This window comes from Eimeria necatrix, genomic scaffold (genome assembly GCF_000499385.1).
Source record: "Eimeria necatrix Houghton genomic scaffold, Enh_scaff190, whole genome shotgun sequence".
In the NCBI taxonomy this organism is placed as follows: Eukaryota; Apicomplexa; class Conoidasida; order Eucoccidiorida; family Eimeriidae; genus Eimeria; species Eimeria necatrix.
In genome coordinates, this window is record NW_013655088.1 from 16,164 (window position 1) to 32,277 (window position 16,114).

Here is a 16,114-nt window from a genome sequence, read left to right on the forward strand (position 1 = left end):
AGATTCTATATATTCCTGGATGTTCTCATTTGTCCCAGTAGAAAGCAAGAATGGGCTAGCCAACTGATAGGAATATCAAAGCCAGCCTTCACTGGGGCGTGCTGATCCAGGTGGAAATGCAGCACTTCCGCCACAAGTTCAGGAAAAAACCCGCATAAAAAGCGCTGCAAATGGGCTTTTATTTTGTAGTTGTAGTGAAGGCAAAGCTCACGCAGTAGAAATTGAAAAATCCGCAGAGTTTGCGTCGCATTCATCCCTGATTCCACAATTCAACTTTTGCAGATGTTGAACGCGGGCCAGATGCCCCTGAGTTCAACTCTTCAGTGTTGAGGATAAAACATAAATGAAAAGTTGGAACTTTTTGTGAAGTAGGAGTGCCACAGAGCGTCTTAAGTGCACGGCTGTGGAGTTAGTTCAAATTCCAGTGCCAGCGAGCTTAGTGTTTCTTGAGAAGGAACTGAAATATGAGGCCTCTTTGCATTCTGGAATTGCATTATATTGCAAGTTAATTGTGTATTGCAAGTTAGGAGAGACGCCTCGCAGTTGTGTAGTGAGAGAATCTCGAAACTTGACCAAAAAAGCAGTTAGTTGTGAAACTCTGAAGGCATCTTGAAGCTCTCTCAGTCGCTGTAGATGACTAAAAGAGCCAAAAGACCTGCAGAGAAAGTCTTTCTGCTTCTTCAAAGCTGTGAAGAAAGCCAAGAGTTCCAATCTCAGTTTCCTTTTCCTGCTTTCTATGGCTCACGTGGGCCCGCCGGAAGAGACCAGTGGGTCTGTGAGCGGCAAAAAGGGCTTTTAAATCTAAACATTTCATAGATGCGATAGGCTTTGTGACTCGCAGACAGAGTTCTACAGTTCTACCGAGAAGATCCTTTTTGTTTCAAGTTTCAAGTCTAGCGACAGAGTAAACTCTGGCTGTTTTGTGTTGCTGTTTTGAACAAATGCTGGCAAAACAAATAGTCACTTCAAGAGAAATGGAACTTTCAGGGGCATCTGGTGTTCTCCGCAGCCCGCGCATTCAGCTGCACCCCGCGAAGCCCAGCAGCTGCTGCAGCAGCTGCTGCAGCAGCTGCAGCTGCTGCTGCAGCTGCAGCAGCAGCTGCAGCAGCAGCTGCAGCAGCAGCTGCAGCAGCAGCAGGGGCAGCTGGAGCGCTGGCGTCTGCTTTCAAGGAGTTGCAGCACCGGAAATGCCCTGTCCCGGGGAACACATGGCGTTTGCAAGTTGTCAACTTCAGGAAGCCAATGAAGACGACTTCCGAGCACAGCACAGCGCAAAACTTGTCTGCATTTCGAAAAGAAACACACAATCCAAGCATTTTGAGTAAATCCAACATTCACATGAGAACATTCTCCGAGAAACTGCATATATTCGCAAGCACCGGCGCCGCCCGCAGCCCCGCGGAGCTGCGGCCAGCTGCGCCGATGCCGCGCCGCCCGGGGGCTCCAGCCTCTGCACTTCGCCGCCACGAGCTCTTTTTGAAAAATAAGAAACTCCGAGGGGAGATCGCGGCCCCTTGGCGCTCGCAGCTCGTGTCAGTGAAGCCGTGTCAGTGAAGCCTCGCGGCCGCTGCGCCCGCCGTCGCCTCGCCGGCGAAAAAACGCCCCCCAAGGACAGCTGTTGCGGCAGATATGGGGCCGCAGGCAGCACCAGCGCATGCATGCATGCGCATGCATGCGCATGCATGCATGCGCATGCATGCACTGCACAGATCTGCAGCTGCATGCGCGCCGCCTGCGCGTCTGCGGGCCCGAGAGGAAAGCCGCGGCCCCCCGCCCTGCGGCTTTTGCGGAGAGCAGCCAGAGCTCGGCAGCTGCAGCAGCAACGCAGCAGCAGCAAAGCAGCAGCAGCAAGTCGCGGCGAGCGCCTAGCAGCAGCCGGAGCTACTTGCCGGCGGGGGCCCCCCCCGGGCCGCCGGCCCAGTCGCGGTCGAAAGCCCCCCCGGGGGCCCCCCCGGGGGCCCCCCCCCAGGGGGCCCCCCAGGGGGCCCGCCCGGGGGCCCCCCCGGGGGCCCCCCCGGGGGCCCGCCCGGGGGCCCCCCCAGGGGCCCCCTGGGGCCGTTGGAAGGCGGCGTAGACCTCCGCGGCCTCCTGGAGGGCCTCCTCGAGTTCTTCGAACTGGGGCGCGGGGGCTGCGAGGCGGTGGAGGCGGAGGAGGAGCTGGCGGCCGTCGTGGGTGAGAGTGCGGAGTTGCTGCGCTGCTGCTGCTGCTGCTGCTGCTGCTGCTGCTGCTGCTGCGGGGCCGCGGCGGAAGGGCTGCAGCGCGCGGGCCAGCTCGGCCTCGCAGGGGGCGCCGAGGCTGTCGGCGGCCTGCACGAGCTCCGTCTGCGCAGAGTCGATGGCTTTGCGGAGTTCAACAACTCCTTGAAAAAGAAAAGGAAGAGAAGGCCTTCCCGTGGCCAAAGTGAACATCTCCGAATAGAGTTTTTTGGCTAAGTCCAGCTGTTCTCTGCAGCTTTCCATTTCCTCCTCGAGGAGGTCTTGCTGCCAGGCGGGGGCGGCGGGGCGCGCGTGCTGCCGCTGCTGCTGCAGCGCAGCAGCAGCGCGCTGCAGCTGCTGCTGCTGCCGCTCCACCTGCTGCAGCCAGTGCGGCTGCAGCGCAGCGCCGAGGCCGCTCAGCGAGCGCTCGCACATCTGCAGCGCCAGCTGGAAGGGCTCTGCAGCAGCAGCAGCAACTCCCTCCACATCTGTGTGCAGCGCCACCGCTAAAACACCAATTCCGTGTTTAAAAACCCTTCCCATCTCTTCAAAACCCTCGGGACTTCCATCCACTCTCCGGGCCGCCTTGCCGGCGTCGCGGCTGGCCAGCAGCGCCAGCGCCATCTGCTCCTTCACCCTCGCCGTCTTGTCTGCTGCTGCTGCTGCTGCTGCTGCTGCTGCTGCTGCTGCAGCAGGGGGGGCGGGCGCGGGCGGCGGCGGGGAGGGGTAGGCCAGGCTCCCGAAGAGCGCGGGGCCCTCCCCGGGGCCCTCGAGGCCCCCCTCCTCCTCCTCTGGACCAGTGGTCTGGTCCAGCAGGGCCTCGAGGGCCCCCATGGCCTCCAGCAGCCCCGGGGGGGCCTCCGCGTGGCCGTCCTGCTGCAGCTGCTGCAGCTGCCCGTGGGCGTCTTCGAGGGCCCCCTCTGCTGCTGCCAGCAGCGCCGCGCGGTCGCCGCGCCAGCGCGCAGAGGTCTCCGTGAGGACTTTGAAGTGCCTCCAGAGGGTCTCTTCGAAGTCCGGGGGGCCCCCCCGGGGGGCCCCCCGGGGGGCCCCCAGGGGGGCCCCCCGGGGGCCCCCCTGCTGCGGCGCCGCAGCAGCGACTTTGCGCAGCCGGAAGGCCTGCAGCACCCGCTCGGCCGCAGCCACTGCAGCAGCAGCGCGGAGGCTGAGCCGCGGGGCCCCGCTGCTGCTGCTGCTGCTGCTGCTGCTGCTGCTGGCAGCCAGCAGCTCCGCGCGGCGGGCCTCCTGCGCTGCAGTGTACCCCATGAGGCCCCGCTGCTGCTGCTTCTCGTCGAAGGCCGCCCAGGCGCTGCTGCTCTGCTGCTGCGAGTGGTCCACTGCCAGCTGCAGCGAAGTGACCACCGCTGCGCCCGCCTCCGCCTGCAAGTACTGCTGCTGCGCGCGCCGCAAGTCCTCGCGGACTTGGCGAAGTTCTTCGTCGATCTTCGCAGCACTTAAGTACAAAACTTCCAACTCCGCCTCCACACTTCGCAGGCTTTCCGCGGCCATTTCCACCAGCCGCCGCTGCTGCGGCGACAGCAGCGCGGCGTCGCGGGGCTCCAGCGTCAGCAGCTGCACCTGCAGGTCCACGCCGTCGCCGGGGGGCCCCGGGGGGGCCCCCGGGGGCCCCGGGGGGGCCCCCAGGGGGGCCCACCGGGGGGGCCCCGGGGGGCCCCCGGGGGCCCCGGGGGGGCCCCCCGCTTCCGCGGCCTCTTCCGCGCGCAGAGAGGCGTCTCGGGGCCGCCACCGCGGCAGCAACTTCGTCTGCAGCGAAGAGGCCGAGCAGAGCAGCAGGTAGGCTGCTGCTGCTGCTGCTGCCAAGACGCAGAGCCGGCCCTTGCAGAGCCGCCGCGGGGGCCGCGGCGGCCGCTGCTGCTGCAGCGCCTGCAGCCTCCACTTGGCCTTCAAATCCACGGCCAAGTCCTCGTCATGGTGGCCCGGGCCCTTGCGCTCCTCGGGGCCCCGCGGCGCGGAACTCCGCGCAGTTGGCAGCGAACAAACAGCGGCCGCCACAGCTAATGCGGCATAGTTCTTGAGCATGGCGGCCCAGACATCCAGCTGCCATCAAACTGTGCAAAAAACTGGCCGGGAACTGCAGCAATTCCCGTTCAACGGCTCCAAAGACGCACTTCTGCATGCAAAACGTGCAACTTGCACAGCGACGCCCCAGGCCAGACGGCGCGCAGCAACGCAAAGTAGCAGGAGTGTAAAAGCCGCAAATTGCAAAAACAATAAAACCTGAAGGAAAAATGCTGACGCAGACCCAAACTCCACCCGACGACGCAGCTGCAGCGAAGCCCTGTGAGGCACTCCGCCGCCCGCTCCTTGCCCTTTTTCCCCGGAATACCTTCGCAATCTCGGGATTTCTGCCTCTTCTTGACGCCAGAAATCAGCTTTTCTTCTTCTTTTCCCTTCAGCTCCCGCAACAACTCACGGCCTGCCCGTCGTCCGGGAGTTGGCTCCCGAAAAATTGCGCCCAGCCTCCTCCAACCTGAAAGCCAGCGGCGACGCTCCCCCTTCAGATCACGCTTCAGCTAATGAAGACTTTACTTACTTAATGCCACCTTTTCGACATTTAGCAGCCAAATAATTAAAACTGTAGCTCACTTAACAGGAATATACCCTGATCGGCCCTGGTATGCCACATCAGGATGTGAGCGAGGAGACTAGTGGAGGTGTGTATGTCTGGGAACGTGAAGTTAATGAACTGCTTTCCCCAAGTTACTTCGCTGAAGCTTCAGAAAACTAATTAATCATATAAAGGGCCATTTTTTCGCCCAAAAGCTTCTCCTAGGGCTCCTAAATATACGAATATGCCCTGGCGGGCATTTGAGACGGCGGCGCCAGCCTGTTCAGTTTGCACTCGAAGCTGGTTGTTTGCAGAAAGAACAAAGATATCTGCTTTCCAAGTTGCTTGCTTGCATCAAATTGGCATAAAACGCATTTGAAATTCCAAATTTTGCAATATTTCGGGGCGAAAGACGCCGACGCGCCTCCAGCGGGACTTCTCCAGCAACCAGGAGCTGGTTTTGTTCAACTTTTTCAGAAAGGAAGTAAACTGCGCAAGCAACTCCGAAATCTACAGAGGATGGCTCTAGGAAGAACCAGAACGTGATCACTAGACCTTAGACTTGAGTTCTTCGAGCAGCATTTGACTTTGTTCCATTTTGCAACTTTGCGTGCTGGAAACGTAAGGATTAGGGAGGATCGGGTTGTTACTGCGTAGCCCAGGCAATCTAACTCACTTTAGATGTGTGAAAAAAGCTGATCATTGAACAATTAGTTGCAAATACAGCGTTGTTGTTGTTGTGAACACCAACAAAAGTGTGCTCACGTGCACGGTGCTGATTGACTGAGGCGCTGGAGGAAGAAAACAAAGAACTCCGTGACCCATATTGCTTTCTTTGTTTTGGCCCCCCCGGAGGTCCAGCTGCAATTGAGAATCCAGATAGAAGCCAGGCAGCCTCTGCAGCGTCAAAGGAGCCCGTGTTGAATTAAAACAGTCGCAGGTTGTCAATGAATACTGGTGAGAGGCTCAAACTCAGCACAAGTGCAATGTATACCAAAAGCAGCAGAAATGCAATGCATACCGGCGTCTACACATGAGCAACGAAGGTTTCTTGCTGAAAGCCCACTGAGCTTGCTGGTGTGCTGCCAGCTGCAGCTCCTGCGGCCCAGCAAACCTGAATACTTGCTAGTTTTCGGTAACAGTGCGATGAGCCCCTCCAAATAGTTCACTAGACAAGCACAAGTCCCGCCTAGACCCTACAAACTTGCTGAACTCACAAGAAGCCTCTGCCTCTTGCCAGCCACTGGCTGCCACCATGTTCACTTTCAACAGCTCGAGAGCAGACGAAGGGAAGCCGCCTTTCCTGAGCTCCACGCAGCTTCCAGCTCAGTTCTGGGTTCATGGTTGACTTGTAACGTAGTCGAGAACATCTTTAACTTTCCTTCCCTTTTCCACGCTATCTGGGATTCGCCGCTTGGCGTCTTCTGCGTCTTCCCCTCCTCCTGTTGCCCTTTGTTTCAAACCATCCAGATATTTGCCCCACCCACGGCCGCATGCGCCTGCTGCTGATTTCAAAAGATCACTCATTCTTCCCATTTTCTCTTCGAGTTTACGCAAAGCGTCATCAAGCCTAGGCGTTTCCAGCCACGGAGCGGTCAGCCTGCCCATATCAATCCACTCGCCATGTGCTGTTCCAAGTGCGTCACGCCCTCTCCTGAGAGCGTCAACAGCAGGACTACTTATATCATGAGGAGCATCTTCGTCGAATCCCGGCATGTTCGTGGAAATTCCGGTTCCTGCAAAGCCAAGAACGCTTGACCTGTCCTGAACTCTCGTAGCCCAATCTCCATCGCAATCATCTGCAATTCGACCGAGAAGAGATTTGCATTCGTCTGCTAAGTCTTCAAGACGCTGGGCGAGAGTAGGATCCACTCCGGAAGACACGCCCGCGCCTAAAATTTGACCCACCAGCGAAACTCCTCGGCGGGTTTTTTCCCAGAGATCCTCTTTGTCTTCATCATCCATGCCACCAATGTCATCAATCGAATCAGATACGTCGTCAGCCCACAACCTGAGCTGGTCCGCTAAGTCGGAGGCTTCCCGTGGCCCGAGTTGAACGGAAGCGGATGAGGGTTCCGTTGGAAGTGGAAGTGGAGCTGGAGCTTCGGGCTGGGGCGGAAGATCAGTTGAAGACGGAGCTGCAGCTTGGAGTGGAGGTTCAATTCTGGAGCGGCGTTCAGGTTTGGGTGGGTGTTGAGGTTTTTCAGCTTTCGGTGGAGGCGGAGCTTGAGCTGCGGACGGCACTGACACGCTCGGAGGTCCTTGCAATTGAGGAGGATCAATTAGAGGCCTACGCGAAGGCCGGGGCGGCTTTGGAGGCGCGACGGGCTGAGAAGTGAACACGTCGGGAATTTTAAGTCGAGATGGACGCGAAGGCGAAGTCGGAGGGCGAAAGTCGAATGGCCGTCCGCCAGGAACTTCAAGAGTGGAGCCGGGCCTGGGAGAAGAGGGAAACTGGGGAAACTTTGCATGTCCTTTGGGGGGCACTGCAGGGGCGGGTGGCTTTTGAGGTGCGGGAGAGGCTGGGCTTTCATCTGGTGATGCAGATCCACTTGGAGATGTTGAAGGAAAGGCTGGCTGTTGAGGAGGTGGTGGACTTCCACTTGGAGATGTTGAAGGAAAGGCTGGCTGTTGAGGAGGTGGTGGAGATCCACTTCGAGATGTTGCAGGAGAGGCTGGCTGTTGAGGAGGTGGTGGAGATCCACTTCGAGATGTTGCAGGAGAGGCTGGATACTGGGGAGGTGTTGGAGATCCACTTCGGGATGCTACAGGAGAGGCTGGCTGTTGAGGAGGCGTTGGAGATCCACTTGGAGATGTTGCAGGAGAGGCTGGATACTGGGGAGGTGTTGGAGATCCACTTGGAGATGTTGAAGGAGAGGCTGGCTGTTGAGGAGGTGTTGGAGATCCACTTCGAGATGCTACAGGAGAGCCTGGATACTGAGGTGTTGGAGATCCACTTCGAGATGCTTCAGGAGAGGCTGGAAACTGCGGAGGTGTTGGAGATCCACTTCGAGATGTTGAAGGAGAGGCTGGAAACTGCGGAGGTGTTGGAGATCCACTTCGAGATGTTGAAGGAGAGGCTGGCTGTTGCGGAGGTGTTGGAGATCCACTTGGAGATGTTGCAGAAGAGGCTGGCTGTTGCGGAGAAGACGGAGATGGGACTCGGGGAGTTGGAGGTCCAGTGGGGGATGGAGTTCGAAGCCGAGGGGATTCAGAAAGGGGTGGAAGATCTTCCTCCGAGGATGAACTTGCATGCCTGGAGGAAGCTCCACTCTGAGGCGGGAGTTGAAGGCCGGAAGCAGGCTCGGGGGAGGACGGAAACTCCGGCGAAGTTTGAGGTTCGGGCGTGGATGATGGGAGTTCTGGCGAAGAGCTCTCAGCTCTCCGGGGTGAAGTGCCAAGAGTTGGTGGAAATTGAGGTAAAGATGCGGGTTCTTGAGGAAAAGATACAGGTTCAGGCGAAGGGGGAGGCGGCGGCGAAGAGGGAGGCTGAGGAACCGAAGGCGGAGGCTGAACTTGGGGTGGAGGATCAGGCTGAGAGGGAGGCTCGGGGGGAGGAACCGGCGAAGCCTCTCCAGAGCCTCCGCAGGGGCCTTCTTCCCCTTCCTCTTCAGTGGCGAGGCGGCGGAAGTGCGTTCGGGGCTGGGAGGAAGACAAGTGAGAGAAGCACTTAAGAAGAAGAAACAGTGTCACCGAGATGGCCAGCGACAAGGCCGTGCCTCCAAGGGCGCGCCACACATATTTTCCAGAAGGAGCCTGCGCAGAAACGGCTCCGTCCATAACATAAAATTCCTCTTTGGAAGAATCCTCCTCAAATGCATGACTGCTAGCAGGGGGAAAGGGTCCGCTGGATGGCAAACGGCTCCGTCCATAACATAAAATTCCTCTTTGGAAGAATCCTCCTCAAATGCATGACTGCTAGCAGGGGGAAAGGGTCCGCTGGATGGTGCCTGCGCTCCTCGGACTGGGAACGAGGCGCCCAGCAGTATGGCGCCACATGAGAAGAGGCTGCGCAACATTATGTTCTCAAACGTGGGCTTTAAAACAAACACTTATTCTTTAAATTTTCGCAAATTTGCTTTCCTGTCTTCATCTTTCGAACCCCGAAACCCTCGTTGGAGGATGCTCACCCCCCCGTGCTCCAAGGACTTCGCAGTGCACTCCTATGCGCAGGCTTTGGCTGAGCGGCAGAACCTCTGTAACTCCCTCCGCACGAAAGCAGCACTTTATTTGCCAAACCAGCAACAAACTTGGCACTTATAAGTGAACTAAATTTCAATGCTGTAGCCCCAATTCGCGAGGTTTCATTGGCGCAAGCTATAACCGTCTGCCATCTGTCAAAAGCCGTCGTCCGCGCCGCGTTTTGCTCAATCATTTCGCATTTTTGGGGTAGTTTTGAATGGACCTTCACCCACTAAAACTAGTCACCTTCGAAACATGATATAATGCTTGTTTCGCGCCTCGAGGCTGCCTTTTCTCTTCAGCAAAGGCCTGATCGAATCATGCTGCTGTTCTGTGGGCTCTGTGTCTGCCTCAGCACTAGCAGCACCAGAGCTGCGCGTTCTTTGTCTTTCTGCACTTTTGCGCTTCTCCAACTTGCTTTTTCATTTCAGTTTTGTGAGTGAAACTAAGTAGCGCATCAAGTTCGCCGCAGGAGTCCTTACGTTGTAGCTCGGCTGCACGCGATGTTTCCTCATCTCGCACCCAATCAGTGGACACGCCATTACCAAACTCACCTAAATAAGGTTAAACTCTCTTTTAAAATAACTTTATGTATTGTTGGACTAGAGAGAACTGCCGCGAAAGAAGCACGAGCGAGTGAACACAGACTACACGGGAGGACGGAGCTAGTGGCGACGCAACGTGAGCGTGCGGGTGCAATGGTTGGAGCTTCATAGTATACATGTCTTTGCTTTAAGCTCTTTCCATGATGTCTACTAGGAGCAAACATTGATTTGGGAATGTTTTTTTGTATACTGAAGCCCAAGAGATGGGAGTAAATCCATGAGCCGCTAAGTAAGCCGGCCCATTGACCAGCGGGGGAAGGGATCATGCCCCCGCGAAAAATGTGAATTCCCCAGACCACGGAAACGCATTGTCCACAAAGAATTTCAAATGATATTTTGATTCTAAAATAATGGTTCATGACTGTTGAATAATACTGTGAAGGGAAGGCAGATAAATCGTGCGCCCTGTAACGGTGCAGGGTTAGGGAGAGGCAGCATTCCAGGTTTTGACAGGACCCTTCAAGGGTCAGATAAGCTTTTATAGGGTGCTCCGATCAGGAAAATAAGTGTCTATTGGTATTCGAAGGCATAGAAGAAGGCTCTACGAGCCACTTAACACTGCACAGCTAGAACCGCGCAAAAATTTGGACTAGTGCATATCGACCCCACAACCGCTCTCGCTGCCTATCCGCGACAAAGAAAGCCCAAAAAGTGGTCACGTACCAATTAGAAAATGTAGGAATAAGGGCGAAAGAGCTTTGTCAGGTCCTCAAGCCTTCACGCGAGCCCAGCTCACACCGAGGAGCATCGTTGGCACACTGTAGGGAATCAGTCAACAGTTCTCGTGATCTAATGCACACAAAGAAGGCGCTGGAGCTACCTTAACAGCTCATCACTGGATGCACGCTGTAACACACAGCAGCAGTTGCCTGCAGCTTCGTTTCTTCTGTATGAACAGATGTGGAAACTAAAGATCTGGGAGTCGTAAGCCAATGCACTTTACATCATTTCACACTGAGACCGACAGATAGCACCACGCTTTCCGTGCAGCAACTTATCATGAATCTTGTGTGGCCAACGCTGGCCGAACGCACAAACTCGTTTCGTGCACTCTATTAAATGCTTTTGTGGCATCCCAGATGCCTTTCCTTGCCACGTTTGCTGCTATAGAGAGAGAATAGGAGGGTCATAGCGCCCATTTCTTTCAGGCACCATCCTCAGCTTTTGTCTATCAGCACGTTTGCAACAATAACATTTAAAAACAACGCTGCACAGACGCGTGAACACCTCTTCAGTGCCGGGAAAGTATCTTTAAGAATCCTTTTGTACTAGTGGGATTGAGGCACTTGCACGTGAGAATTTCAGTGGGAAAGTGAAGTTGAGCTCGTATTAAGTGTGTTGCACAACTAAAGGTTTTAAAATTTCTTTAAATGGCAGCTAGAGTCACAATCAAGTGCCAATTAGACGAGAAACATACATAGTTACATGTGCAGGAGTTGAGAAACTCAAATTTGCAGCGGTGCGTACTGCAGCGGAGCATGAAAATAGCCTAAGATTGCCATGAAAACTGCGTTAAATGCATTTGTAGCATGCATTAAATATGAATTTTGTAAAGGAGGAGCCGAAACATTGGCGAAGACCTGCAAGCCCTGAAGCCATGCCAACGACTTCGGGCCAACAGTGACGCTGTGGCTACCGGGGCCTCACTTAAGGACAAGAAGTTCCGCGTTTCAGAAAGAGTTAGCTCAATTTTTGTTTCCTGTGGAGCCTCTGCCATGTTTAAATCGACCGGTCAAATTGTCACACACAAATATGAATGCTGCTGGGTCAAGAAGAGTTTGTAGGTTTGTTGGCAGTGGGGATTTACGAAGCCGCGGAGCTGCGCTTGGTGCCCTGCCATATTGTTACTTTTCTTAACTCCGCGCTTGTTATTTGCAGCTCGCATGCAGCGCAGATTGGGATTTCGGGAATACCGTGTTCCTTGGAATGGAATGCAGCTCCTTAGCGGGGAGGTCGTGGAAGTCCTCAAAGAGTCTTCAGCGGGTATCTCTAGACAGCCAGTACCCAGCAGAAAGTGCTTCGATTCCTAAGCACTGCAGCGCAAAACATAATTCAAGGAACTGCCTAAGTATTGTAGAAGATGCGAGCACCTGGCTGCACTAGTGGTCTCCAGGTGCAATGAGATCACCGATAACCAGATTAGGATAGCCCAGCCACAGACCGCCGAGGTGAACATCTTATGAAATGCCAGAGTATTGACGTTCGAGAAAGGCACTTTTGGCTCACCAAAAGCCTCCAAAACACGAAAAAGCAAACGCCGCAAGGAGTTTCCTACGCTGTATGGTCCATTTGACCCAGTAGAGCTCGGAGCTGAAATGGTATATTTTAGACATTGCACAATTAGAGTACCAGTGGCAGCCTAGACACGATCAACTGGTATTTGGAAAAGCAACTGTTTCACAGGATGCCCTGTACATTATTACGAGCTAAGATGCCAAGAAAACTGGCTGTACTTTCATGGGAAATCAGTCTGATATCCCTCGACTAACCTGTGCTTGCTTAAAGGCAGTGGAACTAAAAAAGGAGGACAAGAATTTAAAGAAGTGAAGGTGCGAAAGAAGCCCCAGGGAGTTTGGTAAATTAACCACAAAAGCTTGCTTGCCATTGCAAAAGATAGGACAAGGATTTTCGCGGAGAAGCCTTTTGGGAAACTAAGCAGGGGCTCTGGTCGAAGGAAGTGGAGGAACCACGACGAAGGCAGAGTTGCAAGAAAGAAGCATTGTTGCATTACGAGTGTAGAGAATGAAACATTGAAAACAATTGTTTAAAGATAAGAACGCGGACTGAAACTTGGAAGGCAGTGGAGGGGGTGCGCTGACGTGAGATCTTATGCGGGCCACTGCCCAGCGTCAGACACTTTCTAGTCGGAGCCACCCTCCAGGGCCTCCCCCTGCGGAGAATATAACTACAGATTTTAGAAAGCAAATGTAGAGGATGCGGTAGGCAAAGGCACTAGGCCCCGAGAAGCCGTGATTGTAGCTTGTAGCGCTGCAGCGCTGTGCGCTGATCCAGAAATGGCCCTTAGGGTCGTATCATTCAGATTATACCGATTTAAGTAGAAATGGCAAGTGATTGCCTTGCAAAGGCTTGTAGTCCTCAGGCAATCACCCCGGATCTGCTCTGCAGTTAGCCCGGGTTTTGCTGCTGGCAACTGACACCGAAGCTGCAGTGAGCAGCACGGACGAGACCGGACAGAACAAAAAGTGGAATTATAATGGCAATGTCTGGAACCCAACAATTTATAATGGGTGTCTTCAGTGGGTAGTGTTTGTTTTGCACACATTGAACCAAAACGACAGAGACAAGTAGACGGCAAGCCAAGCTTAGACTACTGCAGTAAAGGATTGATGTGGGCAATCGTGTTAAAGGTCAAGGCCTTAGAAGCCTTCCCAAATTGGAAAATGCAGCAACACTTGCCAGATACGGGAGAGATAATGCAGAGTAGGATACAGTGAAGCCTCTCCAGCTGAAAGCAGAGAAGCGCGAACAGGCTCCAGAAAAGGATCTAGAAGAGTTTGTAAGTGGCAAGTGTGAGGGCTAAGAAGAAGTGCGGGCTAGCGCAAGTCAGCGGTCAACTCATCTGTCTGTAAGCAAGAATTGTGTGCCGCGGAAGTGGCGCAAGGCAAGAAAAGGAAGAGCTGGGCAATCAGAAGAAGAATGCAACATGTCAAGAATATGCTATGTTCTGTGGGCACGGCAACGCGAAGTTGATTTGATATGGTCAGTCAAGATAACGAAGCCTGATTGGGCACTGGTACATCTCGCAGCTTAACTCTGTTAACTTGTTGGTTGTTGAAAGGGCATATCGTAGAGCCTAGAGATCTCCTAAAGAACGTGTGTACAGTATTACTAATGGCAAAGGATTGCGTATTGACTGCTCAGTGGCTACAGCGGTGATACTTTTTTTGTCGTGAATGCTTTTCGAGCGGCTCTCAAGCAGTGCATCACTGCAATCTGATCTTGCGGCTGGATTGGATGGCACGATAACAGGCGGCCCAATTCTTAAATCCGAGACGCTGAGAGCTTCTGTAAATTTATAACGTTTTTCTCTACCTGCGGAGCCCTTTAACATAAATGGAGAAGATAAGAGGCCGGGTGAGGCTTGATATAAGACACCTGGAGGGCAGCAATACGAAACGCTGGCAAAGAAGCTACCACGGGTTATGACGAAGGGGCCGCTGACGCCCCTAACCTCTCTAGTTAAGCGGTACACATCACATGTGAGACAAAAGATAAGATATTAGACCGAGAAAACTAGTTTGACGGACAAGTACGGACTCGGGTCAGCTTAGTGCCGGCTACAGCGCTTTAATCCCAAAATGGGTATACCGAAGTTGAGCACAGTTTGTATTCCTGCGACTATGTAAGAGGACGCAAGGAAGCTTTCAGCTGTTCTTCTGAAGAACTACAGAGCTGCCGTAAAAGCGCCTTATTTGGCCCGCATCCCCACTACCACTAAAAGCGACAAATGCCGCCGCGGCATGACTCCAAGCTGGACTGCACTTTGTTTGGTGAATAACTTCATGTAATGGAAGCGTAAAATATATCAAACGAGACAGCATGAGCACAAGCTTCTGTAGTCGATGCATTACCTGCTGGACTGCCGCCAAAGCGCTCCCATGAGCAGCAGCTGTTACTGCTGGCTGGTAAGCTCCCAGCAAGATCCGTTATTCACCTTTTGCTGCGGAAACAGGTTTACTTTCAAGTGCAAAATATGATGAAATTTGCTCCAAATGAGTCAATTCGTCCTGTTTACTCCCTTATACGGTACCCCGCAAGTACTGTTGAGAAGCAGGATGACAGCTCCAGCGAGTCAAAAATACGCACGCTGGTTCAGTATCAGACTGCTTTATGAAAACTAATTGTAAACTGGCATTTTGTACGACTTATTTTGCTAGTAAGTCACTTTATCTTTTGCATTACGCTCAGGGTCTTGACGTCGGGTCACAGCATCCCCATATTCATGGATTTTCCTATTTAAAAGATTCCCAGATTAGAGGCATCAGGAGAGCCATCGCACCGGAATCCAGCAATGAATCTTCATAAAAGAGAGAAACCAGTAAGAATCCAGTGGTAATGGGTTTTTCTTCTTAAGGCTGGAATGTGAAGTTATCCCAATAATGAGGTAACGACTTGAACATGCTTTCAATATGCAGTAGCACTTGTGACTTTCCGTTACTTCTTCAATACTAAACCCCCCTCCACCCCGAAAAGCTGTGTGTCAAAGGTTTAGCCTCAGATATGCCAATACTTTTGCTGTGCGCCTTCTGCCGATTCGCTATTCTCTGGCTTTTTTGTTCGTAATATTCTAATCAAGAAACACCCCTCTCATTGTTCACTTTGCATTTCCACGCTCAGCTCATAGATACTTCACCTTTTGTCCCAGCACCATACTGAAATTATGCAGAAGGAAGAGCGCAAACTGGCATATCTGCTGAAATGCAGAAGCACAAATTTTTGGCATTTCATCTGCAACTCTTGTTAGTTTCGGGACTTCCCACTACGCTAGCTCGCCTTAAATACTTTCCTTTTTGTACATTTTTCTTAAATTGCCACAAAGCTGCACCTTTGAGCGCATTCATACATCAAGATAGTCCGCAATGTGCAAAATCCCATTCGGACTTGTCCTGCTACATCTGCTGACACACGGCCGAATCCTCTTCTACTAAAGTGCATTCAAGCACTGGGATCTATGATTGTGGCACTTCTGTTGCAAAAGTTTCAGGAAAAAATCAAAATTTCAAGAAAACCACTTTGCTGAGCGCGCTGGCAAAGGCTAGGCCCCACAAAGTTGGGATTTCTGAGCCGGAGAGAAACAAACTGATATCAAGTGGTGAAATTCCTGCCCCTTTGTGAGACATTGAGAATTGATTTGTGGCTGCAGCATTGAAGTTGTTATGCGAGAAATTGGAAGGTTAAGCCATCCATGAATTGACCCCCACACACCAAAGACCTCAAACGCGCCAAGACAAACTTACTAGGGTATATTCTGTTGTGCATAAATGCCAAGGCGAAAAGAACGAGTGCCTGCACACCACTCTAGTTGAATTCTCGATAAATTCTCGCTGGTTTCGCACCAGCAACAAACTTACTCTTGACCTCTTCAGCTCAGGAGCTATTCAACAGAGATGAATTCTGAACGTGAGCTAACCAGACGCCACTTCTCAGGTAAAATGGTTTAAATTTCGTTTGTTATGAAGCAAAAAGAAAAGCTGCAGGTACAGAAAAAAGGGAAAAGCCGCATTTTCCGCGAATTTCACGAAGTGCAGACAGCCCTTTTCACCAAGAGCGCGTGAAACTTTTCACTTCCAAGTTTCTTTGGGCTTGACTCAAACTTCCATGACCCCGCGTAATAACTTTTGTGCTGCAGTCACAAGTTTAGGCTGAATGTCTCACGCAGAGGAATAGCAGCTTCATCACTTTTCAGTTTCTGTTTTCCCCGGCTCACAGTTCCCCCTGCCGTGTGGTCTAGCTTTTGCGCTGAATCCCCTTCTTCCCTTGCTTTTATTGCCCTTTTTTCCAATATAATTGTATTTGTATATTATGTTTTCCACTTGTTGTGTGT

General features: G+C 53.0%; 4 protein-coding genes across 4 annotated transcripts; 2 read left to right on the top strand and 2 right to left on the bottom strand.

Annotated features, from left to right (window-relative positions):
• Window positions 1-1,881: 1,881 nt before the first annotated feature.
• On the bottom strand, window positions 1,882-4,233 carry ENH_00024820 (hypothetical protein, conserved; the record flags this gene model as incomplete). Its single annotated transcript, XM_013584656.1, has 1 exon — window positions 1,882-4,233. The coding sequence occupies one exon, from the start codon at window positions 4,231-4,233 to the stop codon at window positions 1,882-1,884; it is 2,352 nt and encodes a 783-aa protein (XP_013440110.1).
• A 1,867-nt stretch (window positions 4,234-6,100) lies between these two features.
• On the bottom strand, window positions 6,101-6,727 carry ENH_00024830 (hypothetical protein, conserved; the record flags this gene model as incomplete). The annotated part of the gene is made up of 1 exon (XM_013584657.1): window positions 6,101-6,727. The coding sequence occupies one exon, from the start codon at window positions 6,725-6,727 to the stop codon at window positions 6,101-6,103; it is 627 nt and encodes a 208-aa protein (XP_013440111.1).
• A 101-nt stretch (window positions 6,728-6,828) lies between these two features.
• Window positions 6,829-7,101, top strand: ENH_00024840 (hypothetical protein; the record flags this gene model as incomplete). Its single annotated transcript, XM_013584658.1, has 1 exon — window positions 6,829-7,101. One exon carries the CDS (start codon window positions 6,829-6,831, stop codon window positions 7,099-7,101), a length of 273 nt encoding a protein of 90 aa, XP_013440112.1.
• A 24-nt stretch (window positions 7,102-7,125) lies between these two features.
• ENH_00024850 (Liver stage antigen, related) lies at window positions 7,126-8,436 on the top strand (the record flags this gene model as incomplete). Its single annotated transcript, XM_013584659.1, has 1 exon — window positions 7,126-8,436. The coding sequence occupies one exon, from the start codon at window positions 7,126-7,128 to the stop codon at window positions 8,434-8,436; it is 1,311 nt and encodes a 436-aa protein (XP_013440113.1).
• Between the last annotated feature and the right edge of the window lie 7,678 nt (window positions 8,437-16,114).